General features: G+C 45.4%; 1 protein-coding gene and 1 non-coding gene across 3 annotated transcripts in view; both read right to left on the bottom strand.

Annotated features, from left to right (window-relative positions):
• Positions 1 to 25,731, bottom strand: part of LOC119173602 (uncharacterized) — a 412,987-nt gene that overhangs the window by 15,445 nt on the left and 371,811 nt on the right. For both annotated transcript variants that reach the window (XM_075896291.1, XM_075896292.1), the window contains exon 11: positions 16,154 to 16,268. In XM_075896291.1, the coding sequence (XP_075752406.1) occupies positions 16,154 to 16,268 (115 nt within the window). The remainder of the gene's footprint in view (positions 1 to 16,153; positions 16,269 to 25,731) is intronic.
• On the bottom strand, positions 6,561 to 6,633 carry TRNAT-CGU (transfer RNA threonine (anticodon CGU)). Its single transcript has one exon. It is a non-coding gene; the product is annotated as a tRNA-Thr (tRNA).

Genomic DNA, 25,731 nt, shown 5'->3' with positions numbered 1-25,731 from the left:
TGTTAAAAACTTAAAATGGCTAAGTGCCACCAACATGTCGAAAAAAAGGCCAACAAAATGCCCTGTGTGCACAAAATGTCCCACAGTGTGATAAAGATCGGGCGCAAGCACGGAGTACACGTTGTTCTCACGGCTCCCTACCAACTGGCAAAACTGTGACCGATGATAGAAAATCGTGGGAGGTAAAGGGTGAACAAGAGTGGTTGCACTACAAAAACATGCCACGCTGTTTGTACTGTGTACTTCGGGGGTTGTGTATGTAATACCCTTGAGCTGCGGAAAAGTGTACATTGGACAGTCGGGCCGACGTTTTAATGATCGATTCAGAGAACATGTGATGTTCTTGAAGATTCCCGCACGCGGCACGCACTTGTCGATGCTCCTCAGGAACTGGGGAGGGGGGGGGGCAGTCCGCAGCTTCACAGCTCGAGTATTCTGCGCAAATCAAACTCAGATTGACCAAAGAAATCATGAAAGCAGAACAGTATAACAGATTAAGGCGAACACAAGCACGTGTATTAGTGCTCCTCCGGTGGCGCTAAGTGAAAAAGAGGTGTGTTTTGCGAGCAGTTGAGGGAGATAAACATACATAAACGCGGAAAAATCACCCCTTAGGTATGCACTCCTTTGCCTTATATATATATATATATATATATATATATATATATATATATATATATATATATATATATATATATATATATATATATATATATATATATATATATATATATATATATATATATATATATATATTGTCAGAATTCGTTGGACGTCATCTTCTTCATCTGTCGATAACCATCATCAGTCTTCGTTCCGTTCTTCTTCATCATTGGCGCCATCTTGCTGTTACTTGAATAAAGCGTCAACTGAACCGTCGTATTTCTAGTGGTGGAAGGTGCTTCCTGATCTCTTCGACCTCTCTCCATCCAAAGCCAGCTCCTGGAGCTCCGTTCAGGACGTCGCTTAAGCCAGCAGAGTACCATAGCGCAAGAGCAAGCCCAACCGAACCACCTGCCGGCGCAACCACCCGCCGCCAACCCTAGCCCGGTCAACAACCCCCCTCGGGAGCCTACAATCTTCTCCGGTCTGCCTGCCGAAGATGTCGAAGACTAGCTCGACAACTATGACCGCGTAGGTGTCTAAACAACTGGAACGAGGAATCGAAATCAGCACGCGTCCAGTTTTACGTCTCTCAGGTTGCTAAGACGTGGTTCCTAAAACAAGAGAGCGACTTCCGCGATTGGTCTTCCTTCAAAGACCAGCTCCGACGCATTTTTGGCACACCGTCCGTCCGTTCAGAAGTTGCTCGGAAGAAACTGGCAGAACGCGTTCAACGTTGCGGTGAGTCCCACACTTCCTATAATGAGGAAGTGCTTGCACCTTGCCGCCGTATCGATGACACCATGCCAGAAGGTGATCATGTCCGGCACCTTTTGAAGGGTATTGGACCTACCGCTCTCAACGCCCTCGTCTCGCGCAACCCTTCAACGGTTTCCGACGTCGTCTCTGTATGCCAGCGGCTTGATACCTTGAAGTCGATCCGCCTGACTTCTCTGAGAACCCCCTGGTAAACAGTATGGAGCTTCGATCCATCATTTCGGCCATAATTCGTGAGGAACTGCAAGCCTACAGTTTACCTAATTCTAACAACGTTCCCGCTAAACCCGCTTCTAGTGATCTGCGTGGCATTATTAGGGAAGAAATGTCAGCGTTCCAAAGCACCCACCGTGCTCCACCATGCCTCCAACCCGCTTCGTATGCACAGATCGCTCCAATGCAACCCTCGCCGTCTCAAGTACCATCACCTGTGCCTGATCATGAACATCTTGCACCTCTAGTCGCCCGTCCACCAAACCCTACCTACCATTCTTCCTGGCGAGCCCCATGGCCTATTCTACCACTGTGGAATTCGAGGACACATTTCCCGGGTCTGTCGACGTCGGCAGCAAGATGAACGTCGTGGTTATGCCGCTTTTGAACGAGACGACACATGGGCTCGAGGCTACTACCGCTATGCCGACAGTCCTTCTAACCACCGATCCCCGTCTCCTGTGCGCATTTCCAACACTTCAAACAATACACGTGCCTCCCGACCACGCTCCCCTTTGCCACTCTGACGCTCTGTTTCACCACTTCGACCTGTCTCTCAACTGGCTGCCCAGCAATCAAAAAACTAAACAGTGCAGTTTTCGGAGGGAAAACTGCATCGCGGCGAAATGACCGAAGGCCTCCTGAACGACCGTCAAACACGTTACTGGTGACTGTGCAAGGTGTGCGGGTGTTGGCTTTGTTGGACACGGGAGCAACAATTTCAGTTATGTGTGCCGACTTGTGTTCTAGATTGCGGAAAGTGAAGACACCCTACCTTGGATAATCTTTGATTGGGGCCAATGGAGCAATAATTAGACCATCGGCCCAATGTACAGCGCGTGTCTTCATTGATGGTATTCGTCATCACATCACCTTCGCTGTCTTAATTTCATGTGCTCAGGAACTAATTTTAGGTTGGGACTTTCTCTCATCAGCATCTGCATTAACTTCTTGCCGTCAACGTTTAGTTGAGATGACCGAGACCGATCAATGCAGCGAACTCGTCGACGAAAAAGTATTGCGTTTTTCACAGCTTCCAATACCATACTGCTCCCGGGTCAGGAGCAACTCATCACCATCAGTTCTCCGAATATTGCCAATGGTGACGTCCTTATCACTTCTTCCAGCCACTGTCTAGCTCGCGTCGATGTAGCCCCTTCAGCCTGGTCTGGTTCAAAGACAGTGCTGTGAGAATCCTTGGCCTGAACCCTGCCCCAGAGCCTGTCCTTCTATCCCAAGGTTCTGCAGTGTCGTGTTATGTGGATACCCAACCGGTGTCTTTGGTTTCTCTTGACGCCTTGAGAGCTCAGCCACAACAGGCCCAGTGTGTTACTTCCTGCTCCTTTGCTCCCGGGATAAATCCTGACCTTTCTGCTTCTCAACATGAGGCGTTGCTAAATTTGCTAACAAAACACCAGGCCTCCTTCGATGCCAATGCTTCGGCACTAGGACAGACAACAGTTGCGCATCATCGCATCGACACTGAAGGTCAGACTGTTGTACGCCGTCGTCCCTACCGAGTCTCCTTGGCAGAGCGCAATATCATCGAGGAGAACGTGACCGATATGCTAAAAAGAAACATCATACGACCTTCTACCAGTTCTTGGTCATCCCCCGTTGTGTTGGTACAAAAGAAGGATGAATTGGTACGATTTTGTGTTGATTACCGCGCGCTCAAAAAGATTACCCGAAATGATGTATATCCGATGCCCCGTATAGATGATGCACTTGATTCATTGCAAGGTGCCCAATACTTCTCCACCCTTGACCTTCGGTCCGGGTATTGGCAAATACCAATGGACGAAGTAGACGAAGAAAAGACCACCTTTTGTACGCCGAACGGTCTTTACGAGTTTAACGTAATGCCATTCGGCCTATGGAATGCTCCAGCCGCATTTGAAAGGATGATTGACACTGTTTTTTGTGGCCTCAAGTGGAAAACTTGTCTATGCCACCTCGATGATATCGTCGTGTTTTCTTTCTTTCTTCCACGTTTTCTGATCATCTGCAACGCCTAGATCAAGTGCTCACATGTCTCTCCAATGCTGGACTTCAATAAACACAAAGTGCCATTTCGGCAACACAGCTATAAAAGTTCTAGGACATCTCGTTAGTAAAAATGGAATCCAGCCCTATCCTGACAAAATTTTCGCAGTCCTCAACTTTCCGTGACCCATTCATTCCAAAGAACTACCCAGTTTCCTTAGAATCGCATCGTACTTTTGCCGCTTCATTCACAACTTTGCTACTATTGGCGCTCCTCTCCACAAGCTCCTTGCTAGTACCGGTTCCTTCGATTGGAATGATCAAAGCGAAGCCGCATTTCGAGAACTCAAGCAGGCGCTGACATCCCCACCGGTGCTTAGTTATTTCGATGACAAGGCACCTACGATATTACACACTGACGCTAGTGGACGAGGAATCGGCGCCGTACTCCTCCAGCGTGACCATGCCTTTCGCGAGAAAGTTGTCGCGTATGCAAGCCGCACTCTGACCTCTGCAGAGAAGAGGTACTCGATAACCGAACAAGAGTGTTTGGCTGTTGTCTGGTCCATTAAAAATTTCGTCCGTATCTACATGGTCGACATTTCACTGTTGTGAGAGACCACCATGCTCTTTGCTTGTTGCCCACAATGAAAAACTTGTCGGGGTGACTTGGCCGCTCGATTCTCCAATTACAATCATATGACTTTGATGTCATCTACAAGACTGGAAGACGACACCAAGATGCTGACGCTTTGTCACGATGCCCTTTGCTGCAGTCTTCGGCGCACGTCACATACCCTTGTCAAATTGGCTATACGGAGGACGCCTCGTCGATATCGTCTATTGCTTCAATACCTTCATCCACCAGTCCGTCAGTACTTACCACTCACCAGTGAGCCGATTCTTATTGCAGTGACATCACCGGTCGGCTTACCGGCGCTTCATCTTCCCCAAATGCCAGGCTCCGGAAACAACTCCGACTATTCAAATTGGAAGACGATGTGCTATATCGATACATTTTCCACCCGGAAGGCCACCGATGGGTTCCCGTCGTACCACGCGCACTACGCAATGAAGTTCGGCGTGCTTCTCACGACGACCCGACGTCAGGACACTTGGGTTACTACAAAACATACAAGCGTATCCGCAGTCGATTCTTCTGGCGAGGTCTTTCCACGACGGTAGCTAAATATATTGCCTCGTGCGTACTTTGCCAACACCACAAGCGGCCCACTACTTCTCCAGTCGGGACCCTACAACCACTGCCTTGTTCATCAGAACCGTTCTCTGTCGTTGGAATCGACCTCTTCGGGCCCCTACCAACTACATCAGACGGCAAGAGATGAATCGTCACCGCGGTTGATCCCTTGACCCGTTACGCTGAGACGGCCTCGATCACATCAGGAACTGCTTCGGAAGTAGCAACTTTCTTCTTGAATGCCATTTACCTACGTCACGGAGCCCCTCGTGTTCTTTTGAGTGACCAGGGCAAGGAATTTCTTCCAAGCATGCTCAGTGAAGTTCTTCAAGCATCCAAAACAGTTCATAAAACAACATCTAGCTATCACCCACAAACCAATGGCTTAACGGAAATATTTATTCGCCCGCTGTGTGACATGCTGTCCATGTATATCCGACCGGACCATTGCAATTGGGATGCCATACTTCCCTTTGTCACGTATGCATATAATACGTCAGTTCAACTAACCACAACCTATTCTCCATTTTCCCTAGTATGCGGACGCCAACCGACATCACCACTCGACGTTTCATTCTTTTCTGACCCCGTCAACTCTTCACCATTCGTTTGCGACCAGTTTCTGTCCCGTGTTGCTCAATGCCGTCGTCTTGCCTGTGTAAACACCGAAGCTAGCCAAGAAGATCGCAAATATCGTTACGATGCCATTCACCGCGTCGTTCTCTACCGTCCTGGCGACGATGTACTTCTGTGGACTCCTGCGTGAACGCCTGGCTTAAGCGAGAAGCTTGAGTCACGCTATCTTGGCCCCTACAAAGTTGTCGAACAGACCTCACCGTTGAACCACCGTGTCACACCTATTCATGCCCCCACTGACCAACGCTGCCGTGGGACAGGGAACGTGCACGTTTCGCGTCTCAAGCTCTATCGTATGCGTTCCACAGCGTAATTCGTGGCCAGGCTGGCCGCTTCCGTCGACGGGAAAAATTAGCGTAAGAATTCGTTGGACGTCATCTACCTCATCTGTTGATAACCATTATCAGCCTTCGTTCCGTTTTTCTTCATCATCGGTGCCATCTTGCTGTTGCTTGAATAAAGCGTCAGCTGAACAGTCGAATTTCAATATATATATATATATATATATATATATATATATATATATGTATATATATATATATATATATATATATATATATATATATATATATATATATATATATATGTATAATGAGATATAACAGACAGTAATGCCAAGGAATGTACAGGGGAAGTTATTAAAACCAATGGAATGTAAATAAGAAGAAAGAAAAGTGGATGAAAAAATTACCAACTGTGAGCAGGAATCGAACCTACGACCTTCAAATTACGCGTTCGATGCTCTAACCACTGAGCTATCACAGCGGCTCTCCCTCCATCCACTTTTTTGGGTTTATCTGTGAATTTAGAAGTAGGAGCGACAGTCAGCGCCATCTATAAGCCAAACAACGAGTGTGAAAACACTCTTATGCGCATGTTTGGCGTCACGTAGCACGTGAACTTATTATGAGCGGGCAGCTGATTAATTGTCCCTCTTATACAACCTAAACACACCAAGTCTGCCAGTACGAGACCCTCGTTCAATGAAATAAGGGAAAGAAGTGTATACCTAAGGGCTCGTTTTTCCGTGTTTTAACACAATATTAATGAGATATAACAGACAGTAATGCCAAGGAATGTACAGGGGAAGTTATTAAAACCAATGGAATGTAAATAAGAAGAAAGAAAAGTGGATGAAAAAATTACCAACTGTGAGCAGGAATCGAACCTACGACCTTCGAATTACGCGTTCGATGCTCTAACCACTGAGCTATCACAGCGGCCCTCCCTCCATCCACTTTTTTGGGTTTATCTGTGAATTTAGAAGTAGGAGCGACAGTCAGCGCCATCTATAAGCCAAACAACGAGTGTGAAAACACTCTTAAGCGCATGTTTGGCGTCACGTAGCACGTGAACTTATTATGAGCGGGCAGCTGATTAATTGTCCCTCTTATACAACCTAAACACACCAAGTCTGCCAGTACGAGACCCTCGTTCAATGAAATAAGGGAAAGAAGTGTTTCATCCATTTTTCATCCACTTTTCCATAACCAGTTCTACTATTGTGTTTTGTTCGTGCTGTGACACAGTGAACGCGCTTCTTGCTGGATGCTGTCAGTGACTAAAGGGAGCGTGAGGTTGTTACGAGTGATTACAGGCGGCTTGTGCACTCGCAAGGAAAAATCACGGCCAGACTGGTTGTACCGCTTGACTAGCAGCTCTGCGATGATATACATTTTTAATGGGCCTATTTTGACAATCGTGATGCCGCGTTATTCTGGTGCTGTGCACGGATCTTCTTAGAGAAGTGACAGTTCTACTGATCAGGTGTCCCGAAATTACACGTTTCGGCTCCTTTATGCCGTGCTCTGGTCAAGTGGTCAAGCGTGAAAGGTTCCTGAAGGTTCGTTGATTACACGCTCCAGCTGTTCGTAACAACTGGCATGCTCTAGGCGTGCATAAGATGCACTCCTGGCGTTTCAATAAAAACTATCATAATGCCACAGAGATTGCTCCTACGAATCATTTTACGAAGACCCCACGGGACGCTATGTGGGTGTCAACAGTGCCTCGTGCGTGCTCACGCATCTTGGCGCAGGGCAGCGCATGCCTCTTGTGCACGAGCACGAACCGGGAAGACTGACCTAGTTGTTGTTCAGAAAGGGACATGTAGGCGGAACGCTTTTAGTAGACTCTTCTTTGTGTAATAGCTACTTTTCTGGGCACAAGTTCGCCCTCAATAAATCATTGTGTGTGTGTTACCCCTATTTTATTACGTGACAATATTCTAGTTCATTATAATAAAAATTGGCAGAACATACGTACAGTGGGAATCGATGATATGCGAAGCACGAATAAGAAATATTCATATGTCACTTTAAAATCAGCACAACGTTATGAGGTGGAAGTAAATGATGCCGTACGTGACTTCCGTGTCATAACTACCATGTTTAGATGTGTTGTTTACCTTCGCCATTTGTTCACGTCATGTCATACCAAATTTAGTATATGTGGAGCTAGCAAAACGGCCGCGGGCATGCCTTGAGCGTGGTATGTTGTCAAGTTCCTACATGACACGCCTGTCAGGATTATCATGTTTGCACCAGTCATATATTTCGTCATTCATTGACGTCCCGTAAAAACAAATTTGGTATATGTGGAGCAAGCAAAACCGCCGCGAGCGCTTCATGAAGGGCCCAATATACTTTAATGTAGCGCAACCAGCGTCCGTCAGCGCCAGGCGCGACCAGCGTCCGTCAGTGCGGCCCAACGGCAACCGGCGCGAAATGTGACATGCTGCATTCCACGCTGTTGCGCTGCTCAGACAACACTGCGTCTCCCTCTTTTCGTGATGAAGGGACGCCGGACGTGCTGAAACACGCATACGTCAAAGCAACGCAGCGTGGCGCGTGCCTGCGAGTATATGGAAGGACCGGTGCCTGGCGTGGCAACACCGGAGTGACGTGACGAAATAAACGCCGGCGAGCACGCGCACCACACCACGTCGAAATGTACGGGCGCTTTGACTGTGGCATGTAGTCAAGTTCTCACATGACACGCATCTTATGATTATCATGTTTGCAGCAGTCACATACCTTCGTCATTCATTGACAGCGTGTAATACCGGGTTTGGTACATGTGAAGCTAGTGAAACAGCCACGATTGCATCATGAGCATAGTAGCATCTAGTCATGTTGTTACATGACACGCATCTCATGTTTACCATGTTTGCACAAGTATCATACCTTGGTCATAAATTTACGTCCCGTAATACCAAATTTGTTATAAGTGAAGCTAGCGAAACAGCCGCCAGCACATCACGAGCATGGCATGTAGTCATGGTATTACATGACACGAATCTCATGATTATCACTTTCAGACCAGTCACATACCTTCGTCATCTATTCACGTACTGTAATACCAAATTTGGTATATGTGACGCTAGCGAAACGGCTGCGAGCTAATCATAAGCGTGACATGTAGTCATGTTGTTACATGACACTCATGTCATGATTTTCATGTTAGGGTGTCACGCCGGCGTGGCGCGACAAATGGTGTAACGCCGGCGAGCACGCGCACCGCGTCACGTCGAAATGCATTGGCGCCTTGACTGTGGCATATATACATGTTCTCACATGACACGCATCTCATGATTATCATGTTTGCACCAGCCACATATCTTTGTCATCCATTGGCGTTACGTAATATCAAATTTGGCACATGTGAAGTTAGCAAAATGGCCGCGAGCGCATCATGAGCGTAGCATGTAGTCATGTTTTTACATGATACGCATCTCATCTTTATCATGTTTACACCAGTATCACACCTTCGTCATGCATTCACGTCCCGTAATACCAAATTTCGTATAAGTGAAGCTAGCGAAACGGCCGCCAGTCCATCAGGAGCGTGGCATGTAGTCATGTTGTTACATGACACGTATCTCATGATTATTATGTTTGCATCTCACATACTTTCGTCATGCATTCACATACCGTAATACCAAATTTGGTATATGTGACGCTATCGAAACGGCCGCAAGTGCATGATGAGCGTGACATGTAGTCATGTTGTTACATGACAAGCATGTCATGATTTTCACAATAGGGCCTGTCGCTTGTGTTCGCTATGCAATCATGCAATACCATACCAGTTTTGCAACATGCCATGTGAACGAAACCACCGCAAGAGCTGCAGGACCATGAAATGTAAATCATGACATTATAGACGTACATGTAATGAGTTTCATGTTTTGACTAGTCAAATATGTTCTTCATACAGTCATGTTATGCCATACCAAGTTTGGTATCGATACAATTATGGAAACAGCCAGGAGAGCTAAAAGTAATAGGCGGCTAGATAGATAGGTAGATAGATAGATAGATACGCTCAAAGTCGCCGAAGTTCGCTAAAAAATGCTTCGCACTTAAAACTGACAAAGAAACTCGCTTCCCAGATCCGCGTCGACGTTGATTGACGGAGTTGCACGCAAACGTTCGCGTGCAATGTTTCATAGCTACACTTCACGGCGTGCTTCGATTCGGATCATCATCAGCCTGACTACGTCCACTGCAGGGCAAACGCCTCTCCCATGTTCCGCCAGTCAACCCGGTCCTGTGCTTGCTGCTGCCAATTTATACCCGCAAACTTCTTAATCTCATCTGCCCACCTAACCTTGTGTCTCCCCCTAACCTGCTTCCCTTCTCTGGGAATCCAGTTAGTTACCCTTAATGACCAGCGGTTATCCTGTCTACGCGCTACATGCCCGGCCCATGTCCATTTACTCTTCTTTATTTAAACTATAATATCCTTAACCCCCATTTGTCCCCTAACCCACTCTGCTCTCTTCTTGTTTATTAAGGTTACACCTACCATTTTTCATGATGATAGCACAAGGTAACACAAGGTAACACAAGGTAACACAAGGTTGTGCAAATGATAGCACAAGGTAAGTTGAAGAGAGCGAACGACCGTCGTTGTTGTTTTATGACAACCAAGAATTGTTGAAAAACTCAGATATTGCATTGAACGAGCACCGCGAAACAATCTGGGCCTACTTGGTGCCAACCGAAACGCTCCTCCTCCTCCGTTTATGTCCTGACTACGATTTCGTGTTTGGTCATGGCGAGAATCCGGCCGGATCCATATGCGCATGCGTACTCGTTTTGAACCTTTGCATAATAATATATATAACACCTCCAGCCCTTTGCAAGATCACGTACTGGGAATGAACCAACTATAGACGGGAATGGCAGAGAAAAGGAGGGGTAAGCGAGAGCGTGAGGATGACGGCGTCGAGAACAATGAGTGACGCTACTTTGGAGGCTTGTGGGACCTTATGTGAAACAGCATCGAGTCGCCTTCTGACGGCTGCCTGCAAAGCTCGACAGCGCGCCCCGCGCAAGCGCGCCCTCATTTACCTGCCAGCGCGCTCGTTCGTTCTCTTCAATAGCGCGCCCACTGGAACGCCAGATGAAACGATGTTGCCGCGGAAACACCGAGCGATGACGTTGTGATGAAAACTTAACTTGTACTGGCAGCGCTCGGTGCGCGCCACATTCTGTGCCTTATAGTCTCACACACGTACCGCGCTGTCGAACACGTGCATACGGCAACAATTTTTCTAAAACCGACCTTAGTGATAAGGCTCACGCGCTGACTGCCGGAGTGACATCTTGCACTTGTTCTAGCATTCCGGTGCGCACGCTGTTGAAAAGAGCGAACGAGCTGGTCGGTAAAATAGGGCGTGCGTGCGCCGTACGCGGTTTTGAGCTTCGTAGGCAGCCGCCAGTAGACGCAGCGGTGCCGTTTGACACGCGCTCCCGTGGTCCGCAATATTTTGACCGCCACTGTACAGAAACTGACTGCACAAAAACTCCATCAAGAACGAAACAAAGGTGAAGCCTTCAAAAAGACGTATTTTTGAAGAAACGTTTTGCCTTACGTACACGAACAAGCGCTAATTACTTGTAGCGCACGTGTGTTAGCTTAAAGGGGCCCTGCAACACTTCCATAAGTAACCACTGATTGACTTCATGAAAGGAATTTATTGCTGCTTGAATAGACTGCGGTGAAAAAAAATAAATCTTCAAGTATGAGCAAAGCTACAAAAACTCGTGGCACGCTGTAATGGCTCTGTCTATTCCCTCGTACCGACGGGCGAGGGAAGAGACAGAGCCGTTACAGCGTGCCACGAGTAGCGTGCCACAGAGAAGAGATTGCCGACGGGCGCACTAAACGCTAAGCAGGGAGGGATCGCGGGACAGAGGACACAAGTTACGTCACGCACGCGGCATGACCTTCAGCATTCTTCGAACGCGTGGCTTACTTTCAGCCGGATGGATGTATATATCCGGCTGCGCCCTTTACATCGGGCGGTGGCTCTCGCCACCTAGCCATAACAAATTTCATTCACGCCTCGATTGTAGCCACCAATCAGTTAGCCTCCTCCTGGTTATTTCAACCCATTTAAAGTCTATTTTGCCTTTACCGTCCCTAAACCCCTATACTTTGAAAAATTCAGCGCCATTATCTTCGACTATAGGGGGGAGCCCTTTACAGAACATTTTCAAATGTTCAGCCGTTTCCTCCTCCTCCCCGCACGCGCTACATACCGTGTCTTTGCCTTCGTATTTTGCTCAGGACGTCTTGGTCCGCGATACTTCCGTTCTAGCCTCGAAGAGCAGAGAACTACCCTGAGAATTATCATAGATCTTCTCCCCTGCAATTTCCCGCTTAGAAGTTCGGTAGGTCTCCAGTGATGATTTCGTAAGCATTCCCATCTTCCACATGTCCCTCTCTGTTTCCTTCACCTTCTTCTTAACGGACGTTTCCTTTTGACATGCTATTCCTTTTGACTTGGTGTTGTCTAAATAATTGCTTGACAATTTTCGAGTTCGCTTCCTCCATTTAGTATCAACATTCTTCATACAAGTAGCTGAAAACTGTCCCAGCCCAACGCTCCTCTCCCATTTTTCTCAATCGCTACCCAAATTCTATCTTGCTGCTAGCTTCCCTGCACTCAAACGGTGTCCATCCCATGTGACCTTGTACTTCCGAATTTAGGGTATTCCCGTGTGCTCCAAAAGCAAGTCTACCTATGCCATGTTGTTCAATTTCAAATCTTGCTTAAACTTCTGATTTCATGCACAAGACCGCATTGCCGATTGTCAAACCTGGGACCATGACACCTTTCAAAATCCCTCTCACAACGTCATACCTGTTGTAGTTCCACAGTGCCGTATTTTTCATTAAAGCTGCATTCCTGGGGCCCTTAGTCATTACTTATCTTTTGTGTCCCTTAGATACTCAGCCCCGTTATTTATCCGTACGCCGAAATATTTGTATTTATCCACTATTGCTAGCGTGACTTCCTGTATCTCATGCTCACTGCCTTCGTTATCAATAAAAATCATTGCCAATTTTTCTCTCCTGAACTTCAAATTTAACCTATCTCCTTCATTGCTACAGATGTCTATCAATCCCTGCAGATCATCCTTGTTGTTGGCTAACAGTACTATATCATCTACATACATCAATGTGGGTAATGACTGTTTAATGTGTTTTCCTTGCTTGGCAAAAGAAAGGCTGAAGCCGAGTCGACTCCCCTCTAACTTGGCTTCTAGTCCCTGGAGATACGGCATAAATAACAAAGGTGACAAGGAACATGCCTGTCAAAGCCTGCGTTGTATCTCTATAAGTTAAGATACCTGTCCTTTTCATTTGATAACTACCTTGTTACTTTTAGAGATATCCTTCAGAAGACTAGCTAATGCTTCTTCCACATCTAGTGTGTCCAGTATTCCCCACAAGTCTTCTTGAATCACACTATCGAAAGCCCCCTAGATACCTAGAAATCACAGGGGTCTGTGTTTTTTCTCGCTATTTCAATACAGTGCATCAAATAAAGCAGATTGTCCTCCAACCTCCTTCGTTTGTGGAGCCCCATTGGCAATTCTCCCAGCACGCACTCATTGTCCACTTATGTCTGTAGTTTTTCCTCTACTATCAGCATCACCAGCCTGTATACTACTGACTTCTTGGACAGTAGTTGTTTATATCGGCTTTGTCCCCGTTTCCTCTATAGATTATGCTCATCCTGCTTAGTTTCCACCCATTGGCGGCTTCACCATTCATTATTGTTTTGGTCGCTGCCTCTCTTGAAGTTTGCTTCGAGTTTGTACCTAGTTTCTTTATTAGCGAAATTAGGGTGCCACCAGGGCCCCTTTAAGTGCTATTAGGAACCCTTTTCTCTGCCCTTTCCCACTCTCGTTGTCCCAGTAGAGCCACTGTGATAAATTGTTCATCCTCATCTGGTACTGTGCGTGCAGCGCTTTTTTGGTGTTTAAAATTTTCTGCCCATACTGTTTTTATATATTCCATTGCCTCCTCCCCTTCTAGTTTGACCCATTGAACTGTAGTTATAAACATCTGTTCCGTGCTTGTCTTAATACTCAGAGAATTGATATGGTTCCAGAACTTTGCAGCTGCCTTTCTATTCCGTTTGTTTACTTTTGCCATCCATTGGGCCCCCTTTCTTCTAACCGTTTCACTGATCAAATCAGATGCTTTCCTTCTGCAGCTCAAAAATTTATCCCATTTTCTTTTGACACCATCTTCCGGTTCATCCTTCTGTTTAGCATACCTGTGTTCCCTGGACGCTTCCTGACGTCTTACTATCCCTCTCTTAACTTACTCATCCCACCAGCTCTTGGGTTGTGTCGGCTTTTCCCGGTTGATTTGATCTGTACCTTAGCAAGCTCTAACTCAAACAATCGAGTTGGATTTGTGTACGTCCACTCTGTTCTAGTATCCTCGGTGATTATTTTCTCAATCTATTTAGTTGCTATTTCTATTTGCCTTTCTGAATAAATATTACCGTGTGGTTGCTCGTAATGCTGCCTGTTCAATTTTATTTCTCTTCCAAAGCTCAGATTGATACGTTTGTGATCACTACCTAAGCTACGGGACCCATTTTAATCTATGTTCATCAACCTTAGCCGCTCATACATCCTATGTGAGATAATTGGGTAATCTATCGTCGACTGCAGTCGTCCCACCTCCCATGTTATCTGCCTTTCGCATTTCTCGGTGCTGTTGCAAACGACTTAATCCTGCCTTTCACACATACCCACTAGAATTCTGCCTGTTGGGTCAGTATATACATCCATTACTTCTATGTGCGGATTCATATCTCCTAATTACTTCGCACTCTTCTCCTAGTTTGTCAATGTCATTTTCTATGCACTGCACTATTAGCTGGTTTTCATCTCTGGCTTTTGCCCCTGTCCACAAGTATACAAAACCCAGGAGCGTCATTTGACTGACACTTTCCCTTTTAGCCATAAATTTTCCTTGCATTCCTGTTTGACTTTTTGCCAGTCTGTACATTTATGAATGAATGCCCCAATGAATAAATGCCCTAATGAATTAATATCCCTCTTGCTGCTTCCTTCTGTTCTATTACAATATTTCAAAGCGTAGTCCGGATTGTTAGGTGGTTGTTCCATGTACCTAAGATGTTTTTCTACAAGCCCATATACCATCAGCCTCTCCTCCCTTAGCTGTTCTTCTATCTCTTCCCACTCCAGCTTATTTCTGCCGCCCTGCATGTTAATATACCCTACGTCTGAATTGTCTCGGCCCTCGTGGCTACGTCATTTTCTGCCCCGGACTCTACGTGTCCTAGATATTGGTGCCACTTTGGAATTGTATCTGGCTATACCACCTGTCAGAGTCTCCCTGCTTGTTTTCCTCGTTACTAGCTATCCTGCACCCCGAAAGGCCCGCTTGCCCCCCCCCCCCCCCCAAAAAAAAAGCTACTGGGCATTCTGCAAGTCGCCAACCCACCTCAAGACCTAGCCGCCCGTCGAAGTGAATTTTGTCTCGTTGAAAACCACGCCACCTATGCACCTCTCCGTTTATTCGACTATATATTTATGCTTCAAAATCTTCCTCTCCACTCATTTGCCCTATCTTTTTGTTTGCGTCGACAACCTTTGCAGGTTGCCGTCACGCACTGGTACCTCCGGTATTATGGATATCACTACCTGTACCTGAGGGGAAATGGCACGCGTCTCCGCCACCCCTTTTGCCAGTGTGGTCGCTAGTCCAGCCGATTCTTCACTTAGGACATCGTTTAAACCACCTGCAATTACCACGAGGTGTCGTCCATCAGCTTTAGTTTTGACTTTTGCGCTCGTTTGCCTCATGACTGCTTCCAGCTTGCGTCCTGAGAACGTCTCTACTGCAAGTCTCTTGTCACCTCTTGCCCTTTCTTTGACTGCTTCTGTGCATTGATTTATATTCGAATTCCGGCGATTATCACGTGCTGTGACTTTTCAGCTAAATCGACCTGCACCTAGGGGTTAGTTGCACCTGTGACGCCGGCTGCTTTGTCCCTTCCCAACCCCACTACTCTAATCCCACTCTAACCCCACTCCAACCTCTTCCCAACTCCACCAAAAGCCGCGCGCGAGCATTTGGTGGCATCCCGCGGAGACCACAGTAACTATGCAGCACGAAATGCTCAGACCAACCACTCACCATAATTTTGAGTTCACGGCGTTGTCATTTGGTTCTATGGCATCATTTATATGAAGAATAGTGAACTATTTTTAGCTGATCACTTGGAATTTATTGGAAATTGCCGGCCACTCTATGTTGTTTGGCTCTCGTGTCCTATACTATCAATCAGCAGCGTTTTCTAACCACGCCAGAATAGTGTTGCAGGGCTCCCTTTAGGCAGATGCTGAGGTGCCGAGCTATTTCTTTCATGGTGAGACTGTGGGGGACGTGACCAACCTGTAATTCGGGTCCTTGCGTAGCACAGAGCGTAACAGCTGGCCTGTTTCCGAGCGCGGGAGCGAGGAAATGAAGTAGACGCCCCCTAGAAGTTGCTTGTACGTAGCCAAGTTTTCTGCGCAGAAAAAAAGATGCAGCGGAACGCATATTTCATAAGCAGTTTTACCCCTTAAGTGCATAATAAATCCTGAAAAGTTCGAAAATCGCCAATTTTTTTTGTGAAGTAAAATGATTCATTAAAATGCCGAAAACCAAAAAATAATTGCAAAAACGCTTTGCGGCACACAATTATTCTTTTCATTAAAACTTGTGGGATAGTTGGCAACTTATCATATTGTAGGCAGATCACAAGGGGTGGCGCCACAAAATTCCGAGGCTATAACAAGCCCCTTGTGGATTTCGTTGGTACGCTAGGACACTCCACATGAATGGTCGGACACAGGAAACGTTTCAATTATATTTTAATTTGATTCTTAAGTGTACCTAAATGCTCATTCGCAAGTCGAGGCCCTTCGCACACGCGTCCAATTCTGACGTAGCTCTATAGACAATTTTACCTAGGACAGCTTGGCGCTGCCAATCTTGAGCTGATAAGGCGATGTTTTCTTGTATTTGTATATTGCGATGTGAGTCAATAAGGCCATGAAACATTGTACGCACCAACGTGACCATTTCTCTGTGAATGCAATGCGTATACCGTAACACTGTTTGTTTAGTTGTTAAAGATGCAAAACACTGAGGCTAACAGCCCAACAAGGCGGCACTGAAATTCCTCCATAAAATAGTTTGCAGGAAGAGCAACGCAAATCGTAGTGACGTCACAACATATCTGTTGTGAGCATAGGCGTGCTCACGTTTCCCCTTCAGGGGCGACGAAGGTTCATCGCAATGCCCCGCCCCCACCCTGTGCCTCCCTATATGTCAATGTATGAGGCTGACACCCCTGCCCCCTCCCTCTCAAATGAATGCGGGAGCATCCATACCCCCCTTTCACCCCCCCCCCCTCACCTACCTGCCCGTGCGCACGTTTATGGCGGCGAGGTGAGTGACCTCCGGACCTCCGCCAAGCACCATCAACAGCAAAAGTTTACGGGACGAAAAATGTTAAATTACGCTCAATTCCTGGTTTGATTACGAATATAACCTCCAAATGAATATTCCCTAATGTACTTAGCATTCAGACTTATCCAGTCACCAGCCTGATTACAAGCATATAGCACAAATTCACATTTGCCGTGGATCCCACGTCCCGCAAACTTTTGCTGTTGGTAGTACGTGGCATCGCGAAGCATATGTAGCATCGCGGCTGCTACAGCTAGTCATGGTAGCTAACGGCGCGTTTATTTTGCGCGTGCTTGTGTGGCACGAGCGTGCGACAGCAGAAAATACGTGTGTCGCAACTTTGTGTAGTCACGTGACCAAGCCATTGACTATAGAGAAAAGAGAGGAAAGCTAAGGAGAGGCCCTCGCAATGCGAGCTGCAGGGCGAAAAGTGTGGTGGAAGTCACGTGCTTTTCCAGGTGGTTGTGGGAATAGGTGGGCACGTGGGCGTCTCATGTTGCCTGCATCGCCGCTCGTATGCCGGCGTTGATGATATCCGGTTGGAGTTCTGAACGTGAATTTTTATGCAGTCGCTGCAATTCAAAGATGATGCGATGTGTCAGAAGCCTATAGTGAGCGTCGGTATTCACTGCTGCGAGTTTAGTTTATGCCGGTTGAGGTGGAAAGCGGTCGTTTTAGAAGCTTGCGACCACCTCTCCGAAAATGTTTGGTGCCGCAGCTTCATTGTTTTACTTTGGCACTGTGCTGTTGCGTGCCTCAGCGAAGGCAGCGTAGAATTTCTGGACGAGAACGACAGCGTCTATGGCTCTCAGTGCGAGTGGGGCCGGTGAGCCGCTGTCGTGTACGATGGTTACAACTGTCGGAAAGCAGTACGTGGCCGAAACTTCTCATTGGAGCTTGCCAAGTCATGAATTAGACGTGCCTAACACAGTAAGGTGATTGATTGTTTAAATTATCGATTTCTATTCAAGTTTTGCGCGCAGTAACTTTATCTTTGGCCAAGTTCTTTTCGATATGGTCGCAGTAGGTCGACCTGCGCTGCTACGGACGATACTCGTGCGCACGTATCGTGACACACATGGGAAAGAATGATTCGGAGATGCTTCATCTGGCTAAATAGCGAGAAAAATAACTACCATTTCACAGATACATTATGTTCCGTACACAGAACTTACCGTGTCTGCAGAAGAGAACAGCCTGTCTTGGCGATTTTCTGGCCGCCTCGCGGCGTTGCTCTCTTAAATTTAGCGGATTAAACACGAAGTGCAAAGCTGCAACTGTAGTGTAGATTAAGAATATGAACTGTAATCACGCTGCTAATGACAACCAGCTCTAACAAGAGAGTATCACAGCCCGTCTGGTCATAATGAGCTCGAAACCTCGGAAGAGAGCAGTGCTTTAAGATGGGTATTAGTGCACTTCAATTTGGCTGCGGTGGCTGCACTTTCGATGGAGGTAGAAATGTTGTAGGCCCGTGTTCTCATATTTGGGTGCAGGTTAAAGAACCCCAGGTGGTCTAAATTTCCAGTGGAGCTCTCCACTGTGGCGTATCTCATATATATATGGTGGTTTTGGGACGTTAAACCCCACGTATCATTGCGCTTCAAATTGTAAAGGACTATGTCCACTTAGGGCAGGTAATAACCGCGGAGCCGAACCACGAGACTGAAGTAACTAGAAGAATAAGAATGGGGTGGAGCACATTTGGCAAGCACTCTCAAATCATGACAGGTAGATTGCCACTATCCCTCAAGAGGAACGCATATTACAGCTGCATCCTGCCGGTGCTTAGCTATGAAGCAGAAACCTGGAGACCTACAAAGAGGGTTCAGCTTAAATTGAGGATGACGCAGCGAGCAATGGAAAGAAAATTAGTAGGTGTAACCTTAAGAGACAAGAAGAGAGCACAGTGGATTAGGGAACAAAGGGGGGTTAAGGATATCATAGTTGAAATCAAGAAGAGGTAATAGACATGGGCCGGGCATGTAGCGCGTAGACAGGATAACCGCTGGTCATTAACTAACTGGATTCCCAGAGAAGGCAAGCGGGTTAGGGGCAGACAGAAGGTTAGGTGGGCAGATGAGATTAAGAAGTTCGCGGGTATAAATTGGCAGCAGCAAGCACAGGACCGGGTTAACTGGCGGAACATGGGAGAGGGCTTTGTCCTGCAGTGGACGTAGTCAAGCTGATGATGATGATGATGACCAGCTCATCTATTAGATAGCGGCGGTAGTGCCACCCGGTGCGTCCAAAATACTGCGCTCGCGCGGCTCACCTTCCTCTCGCTGGTACCCGTTGCGCTTGCGCGAGCCGCGGTGGCGTGCTGACCATTGCAAGGTGGAGTTCTCTACTCTTCCCTACTTCGGCTTCACAAAATGTGACGCAAGGCTTCTGCTTAGTTTATTACTTCCTCCATGTCATACAGTAAATATACAGTCTCTAGAGGAAAAGCTCCTCATAGGACCTACAACCTATAACCACTCGGATGCAGACATGATGCAACGATACTCAGCTTTCAAGTGACGTTCACTCGCATTCATCACTGCGTGCTGCAATAACAACTTATAATTTTTTTGTTTCGTGGATCTCTGTTACATCGCAGTAAGAGGCTGTCACATGAAGTCAAGTTTTTGGCTCATGGCAAGAAAAAGCACAAGGATTGAGGCACTGCATGTATAGGTTGTATTCGCGTGACGTGAGCTTGGCGGGCGCGGCAGCGAAAAGTGCGCCAGCTGTGCTGGCAACCACGTAACCACCATTTTGAAGGCCACCATATTGGCGGCTGGCAGCATACCGGCAGTTCAGTGCGGTGGTTCCAACAGGTGCGCACAAGTTACTGCGGGCACGTTGCTCTTGTTTTATTTTATTTAGATTTAGATCATACGAGATTAACCATTTGTGAAGCTGGCGCAGCCATGGGTGATGCGTGCTAGGCTCGCTTGAGCGTGTACGCTTAGAAATGGGACGTCGATGCTAAACAGTGATACACGGACAAAGTGGCGCTCTGCAGTGTGCGTTGACCCACTCATTCCGACAAGTGAAGAGGCCGCATTTGACACCAGACTTGTTTCGAAGGTGGAACTCTGAGACATAAAGAATTGTTTGCTGCATATAGGACAAGTTTTGTGACACACGAACAACCCAAAGCCAAGAAATCGTTGGATGCTTAACTAGTAGGTTTGTCCACGAACTTTAGCTGAAAAGTCACGGTGACTGCGTCACTGGGGGCGAAAAGGTAAGATAATCTGAAGTTATATTCTGTCAGCGCTAAAGTCGAGTTTACCCATAAATTTGATACTAGTGCGATGTTTTACAAACCTAGTTCAAGCAGCGGGATTACAGCGCTTACGAACTTGCACATGAAAACACCATTGCATGGGGCAGATTAGATTGTGACGAAGTGCACACGAGACTGAAATTTCAACGTGGTTGGCTCACCTACAACGTTGAATCAATGAAACGAAAAATGTCAGGAGCATTAAATGATTCCATATACCAAGGTTACAAGCCACTTGTGCTTTAACGCAGGTGTACTGAGCCAGGTCACTTAAGCGAGAACAAAAACGTGTGCCTCTCGTTTGAGCTCGTAGTGTAGCGCGCATGTATTAATATGAATAGTCCAACGTTGAGTACTCCACTGTGTTGTAATTTTCGCAGACATCTCTGCCAGAGCATTGAAACTGACTGCATTTACTGTGTTATTGCGATGTCTTTATTTTCGTGTCTTGTTCACATCTCAATTAGTCAAATCTGCCAGAATCTGAACTCAACTGAGTGTCCATTCGCAGGTGAACTACTCTCAAGCAGTCACCCTACAGCCTTGTTAAAATCAGCCTGGCGGAGATGGCTCAATCACTCGCCACGACGCTTCGTCCCAACCGGCAGTATACGCATACATGACGGCGAATAACGTTCAGCAAGGAATAAAATTTAACAGGTTTTGAGTTTTCAAGCTTGTTAGCCTTCCATTTTGTACGATGGCTGCACGCAAATACGGCACAATCAACCGTGATAATGGATGGTGGGTGCAAAAAAAAAAAAGGCTAAACTTTAGTATCATACAGAGGCACACACATGTGTACATGACCCTAGCTATGGTGGCCGGAATGAGTGCCTTTTTTGCATTGCTTGCATGCTGTGCGGATAGCTGAGGCGTAGGCTGCGGGAGCGCAGGGTTGCTCAGAGGAGAATACCCCACGCGCAAGCAAGTCGGCGCAATCGGCCGCATGCCACTCCACCCTGTTCTTACGAGAACGATGGCTCCTTCTAGTGAAAAAACCTGCAAACGCTCTTTTCCACCCTCAATATAATAGAGAAATAAAATGGCCAAAGTACCATTCCTAAAATTAGTTCATTTACACGTCATACCATTTTTTCATTTAAAATACGTCAGCACTTTCGTTTATGATTTTTAATGAAGAAATGCGCGCATTGCAAACGTGTAAATTTAGTGTTTATTTGTAGTTTTGTGACGGCAACAATGACAACGTCTCGATATTCCAGTGTTTTGGTGGTTATAGCTTTTCCGGCCCAGCCTTTTCTCTAGAGTCAGTACATTACCTACATGCCAACTGTTATGTCAGTGCCCAAATTGGCGGCCAGAAACCGAAACATAAAATAGATCACATAAAAAGGGTGATAATAAATGAAATATTGCAAATAATTGAATATTTGCATTTTTCAAGATACTTCAATCTCGTGATTAGGCTCCGCGGTTACTTGCTGTCCTAAGTACACCTACTCTTACACAAGTTCAAGCAAACTACTACCTATTTCGAAGTGCTGTTTTCTTCCAAAGTTGCTGTACATCACTTTCGTTTTCTGCAGTATATTTTAAGACCTACCGTTCTGCTCTGCTTGCCCAATTCAGTAACTATGGATTGCAGTTCGTCTCCTCAGTTATTCAGCAATGCAATGTCATCAGCGAAGCAACGGTTACTAAAGCACTCTTCATTAACTCTTATTCCGAACTTTTCTCCTTGTAGGCCTATGAAAACTTCCTGTAAGCACGCGCTAAATAGCATTGGGGAGATTTTTTTTCCCGGGTCTTACACGCTTCCTAATTGATATTCTGTCGCTTTCTTTATGGAGCATCGTGCTGGTAGTTCATCCTCTGTATATTCTGCTTGTTCCTTTGGTTGATTGAATTCTAATGTCTTTATTCAGTTCACCAGTACGTTTATAAGTAGGTTGTATACGACGAAGAGCAAGTTGATTGGCTTCTAATTCTTCAAGTCCTTAGCGTCCCCTTTCTTCTCGATTGAGATGATGTTAGCATTGTTAGCCTCCCCGTCAGGAGACACTTCGTAAATAATTGGCTAGTTTTTCTAACAGTATCTGTCCTCCATATTTAAAAAGATATTATGTTATATCATACTTTCTAGCAGGTTTGCCTCTTTGCATTCTATCCAAGGCTTTTTGGATTTCTTCTGTCATTACTGGTGGGATGTCGTATGGGTTACTGAGAGTTCCTACATCATGGTCATGGTGGTCCCGACTACTCTACTGGTCTCTGTAAAACTTCTCTGCTATTTAAATTATCCTATCCATATTGGTAGTTACTTTGCCTTCCTTGTCCCTTTGGGCATACATGTGATTTATTATGAACCCCACCCTACCAGAAAAATTTGCTTGGGTCAAGCATAGTAAATCATCAGTGACCAAGCTGTCCATGCTTGGAAAGCTATTGGTGGCCAAGGAAAGTATGTGCTTGGGAAGTGTGACAAGCCTACCATTTGTCAAGCAAAGGAAGGCAGTGCTTGGAAAATCATTGAAAACATTCCTTTCTATGATTGGCACTGTGCTGGAATACCATGCAATAGCCAAGCATGTTCTTGGCATGGGAGCCAAGCATTTTGGCCAATGAAGTTTCTGGCACATTTATTTTAGTTTTTGTCTTGACTACATTTTGATGCCCGGCTACTTTTTTCTAGATTTTGCATGCCCCCCCCCCCCCTCCCACGAGAAGTAACAAGGAAAATATTTCTGGTGCTTCAGGTTTATTTAACACATAATATATAGAAGGCAATATGCCATTTTTCCATTCTTTCCTGAACTCTTGTGATTCTAAAGTGTTGCTTGGGCTTCTCTTAGAGTAATCTATCGTAGTGGCATGCCTTTTTTGCATAGGTGCGCCCTATTTATCTGAAACTAAGATGGGTCATCCGTTTTTACGTCCAAAGCAGCTGCGTCGATTTTGTTGAACAGGGTATATCTCATCTGCAGAATCAGAAAAGAAAAAAAAACATCATGAGGTCCTCCTCTACATTAAGCCGTCTCTTAGGCATTCGATTTCATCAATTTTCAACATAAGACACAGAAAAAACATTTCTTGGGAAGCTCATTGGTTATGCATGATTATGAGAATGACAGCACCTGCACTGACAGGAAGAGTTGTTGGACTGAATGATGCATTTTTATTACTGAAGTAGCGTGCATAATCATGCCAGAACCCCATCAATACGAAAGAAATAAAAAAAAAACAAATTTAAATAGTGCATCTCTCCTTGCACCCCCTTTCAGAACACGTATTCTCACGAATAAAAAAAGGTACTTTTTTCTGATAGCATTAAGGAAGCAGCCTTGGCGCAGAACACTGTTTGATGTCTTAGTTTTTTTTTGTACGTACGTACCTTTATATTTATCAACGTTACTGACGTAGTCAATGTGCCTTTGTTTACCAAGGTTATTTTAGTCGTGTAGCTTCCATTGTCAATGGTTTATTTTATTTCAGTACTCATTATTGGTAGTCCTGCCGCTTAGCCAGGAAGCTGACTGTTAAACGATGAATTGGTTATGTGCTTTGGTTCTCAGCTCCCACGAATCGGCAAGCTGATAGAACATCAAGTAAGATATTACAACATTGGAGGGGCGAAGATATGGTGGCAGTGAAGCTGTTTCAATGCTGAATTTCGCTCTAGATGGCAGAAATTGGCTTTTTTCAGGGAAACACCATATCTAAACAGAAAAAAAATGTATTACATCAGTTATGCAGTATGTGCAGCATTCGGGTCCTAGTGAACCATTAAAAAAATGGCAATCAAAATACCACAGCATGAAGAAGTCTACATAACATAAAATTCATGAGAATGTTGCCTATAAAAGCCAAGCAAGAAAACAATTTATTTGCTTTTTTTGTTGATGCTCACCAAGTAGAAGCACATTTGCTGGCTTTTAAATGAAAAATTGTTCTCAGCGACGCAGCCGTGCTTCTTTGTAACCACATTAGATACAATACAAAGGAGTTTTCTGTGCAGGGCATATCTGACATTTTGTAGGAACAAATAGCTGACCTGTGAAAAAAGCAAAACATAAATTGGAAAGTTGATAAACGTAAAACACATGTTTAAAGCTTTGAAAATGTCTGTAATAAATGCTGTGCTTGTGGTACCAACAGAAAGATAACCTTGCCATAACAAAACAGCATCAGTGAATCAAAATATTCATTGCACATTCTGTGCAGTATGTCCAGGGCTAGCAAAAGTATGCCATCGTTTTAGAAAATTGTGAGAAAAATTCACAAAACCTTGTAAGTATTTAGGCCCGATTCATTTCTTGTAAACAGCATTTTTCAGCAGATCTGGCGTCAATCTGTTGTTTTCCTCACCTCTTTTTTTTTCATTTTTTCGTATTGTTTGCGTCAAAGAAGTTCTCTTTTTATTGGACAATATTTTTTGGCCCAAGTTTCATAAAGTCCTGTTAGACAACCGGAAGAATCGTGTTTTTGTGTAATTTATAAATAGTCGAGTGGCACTCACTCAGTGCGAAAAAATAGAAAAAATATACGTTACTAATAATACATATAGCTAATGATATATCATTTACGAAAGATTATACAACCGAAATTCTGAAGAAATGCAATACATTCAGAATAGTATGGCTCGCCAACGTTGTGTACTTATTGACTAACGAAAACATTCGAACTGCGCACACATCTAAAATCACAACTTTCTCAAGATCGATAAAAGAAATTCTAAAGTCTCTGAAGCTAAAATTACATCATAACATTTTTTTCATAAGAGAAATTCTACTAAAGTAGACCCAACAATACCGAGGAACCTTATCGCTTCAAAGCTGTACGTAAAAAAAATAGCACACGCGTGGCTGAATTGGGCAGGTAGATGATGCCCCGAGTTTTTTGCATTCGGCACCAGTCCTCATATCTATTTCACCTTTTGAAGTATGACCGCACACATAAGTTTACATTTTCGAATTAATTGATAACGCACTGGCGTCGACACTAAATCACATTGCACGTTAGCGAGATGTACTCACCGTCAGTGACAGGAAGTTCCGCCAGAAGCGAACAAGAAATGACAGCGCACCACGTGTCAACATACACAACCAGCGGCTGGGCGGCTGTCCTTCGGACCGGGCCGTTTCAGTTAATTTCAAGTTTTTCCCGAAAACAGTGTATCGATCGCTCATTTAAAAAAATGCACAGAATTGAATCAGTGCTTGAAAACTTCACCAAAGAACGTGTAGAATATGTTTGTTTTTATTTCACTTGTAGCATG

Source organism: Rhipicephalus microplus, chromosome 5 (assembly GCF_043290135.1).
Source record: "Rhipicephalus microplus isolate Deutch F79 chromosome 5, USDA_Rmic, whole genome shotgun sequence".
In the NCBI taxonomy this organism is placed as follows: domain Eukaryota; kingdom Metazoa; phylum Arthropoda; class Arachnida; order Ixodida; family Ixodidae; genus Rhipicephalus; species Rhipicephalus microplus.
The sequence above is the reverse complement of the archived record's forward strand: the minus strand, read 5'-3'. Positions and strand labels throughout refer to the sequence as shown.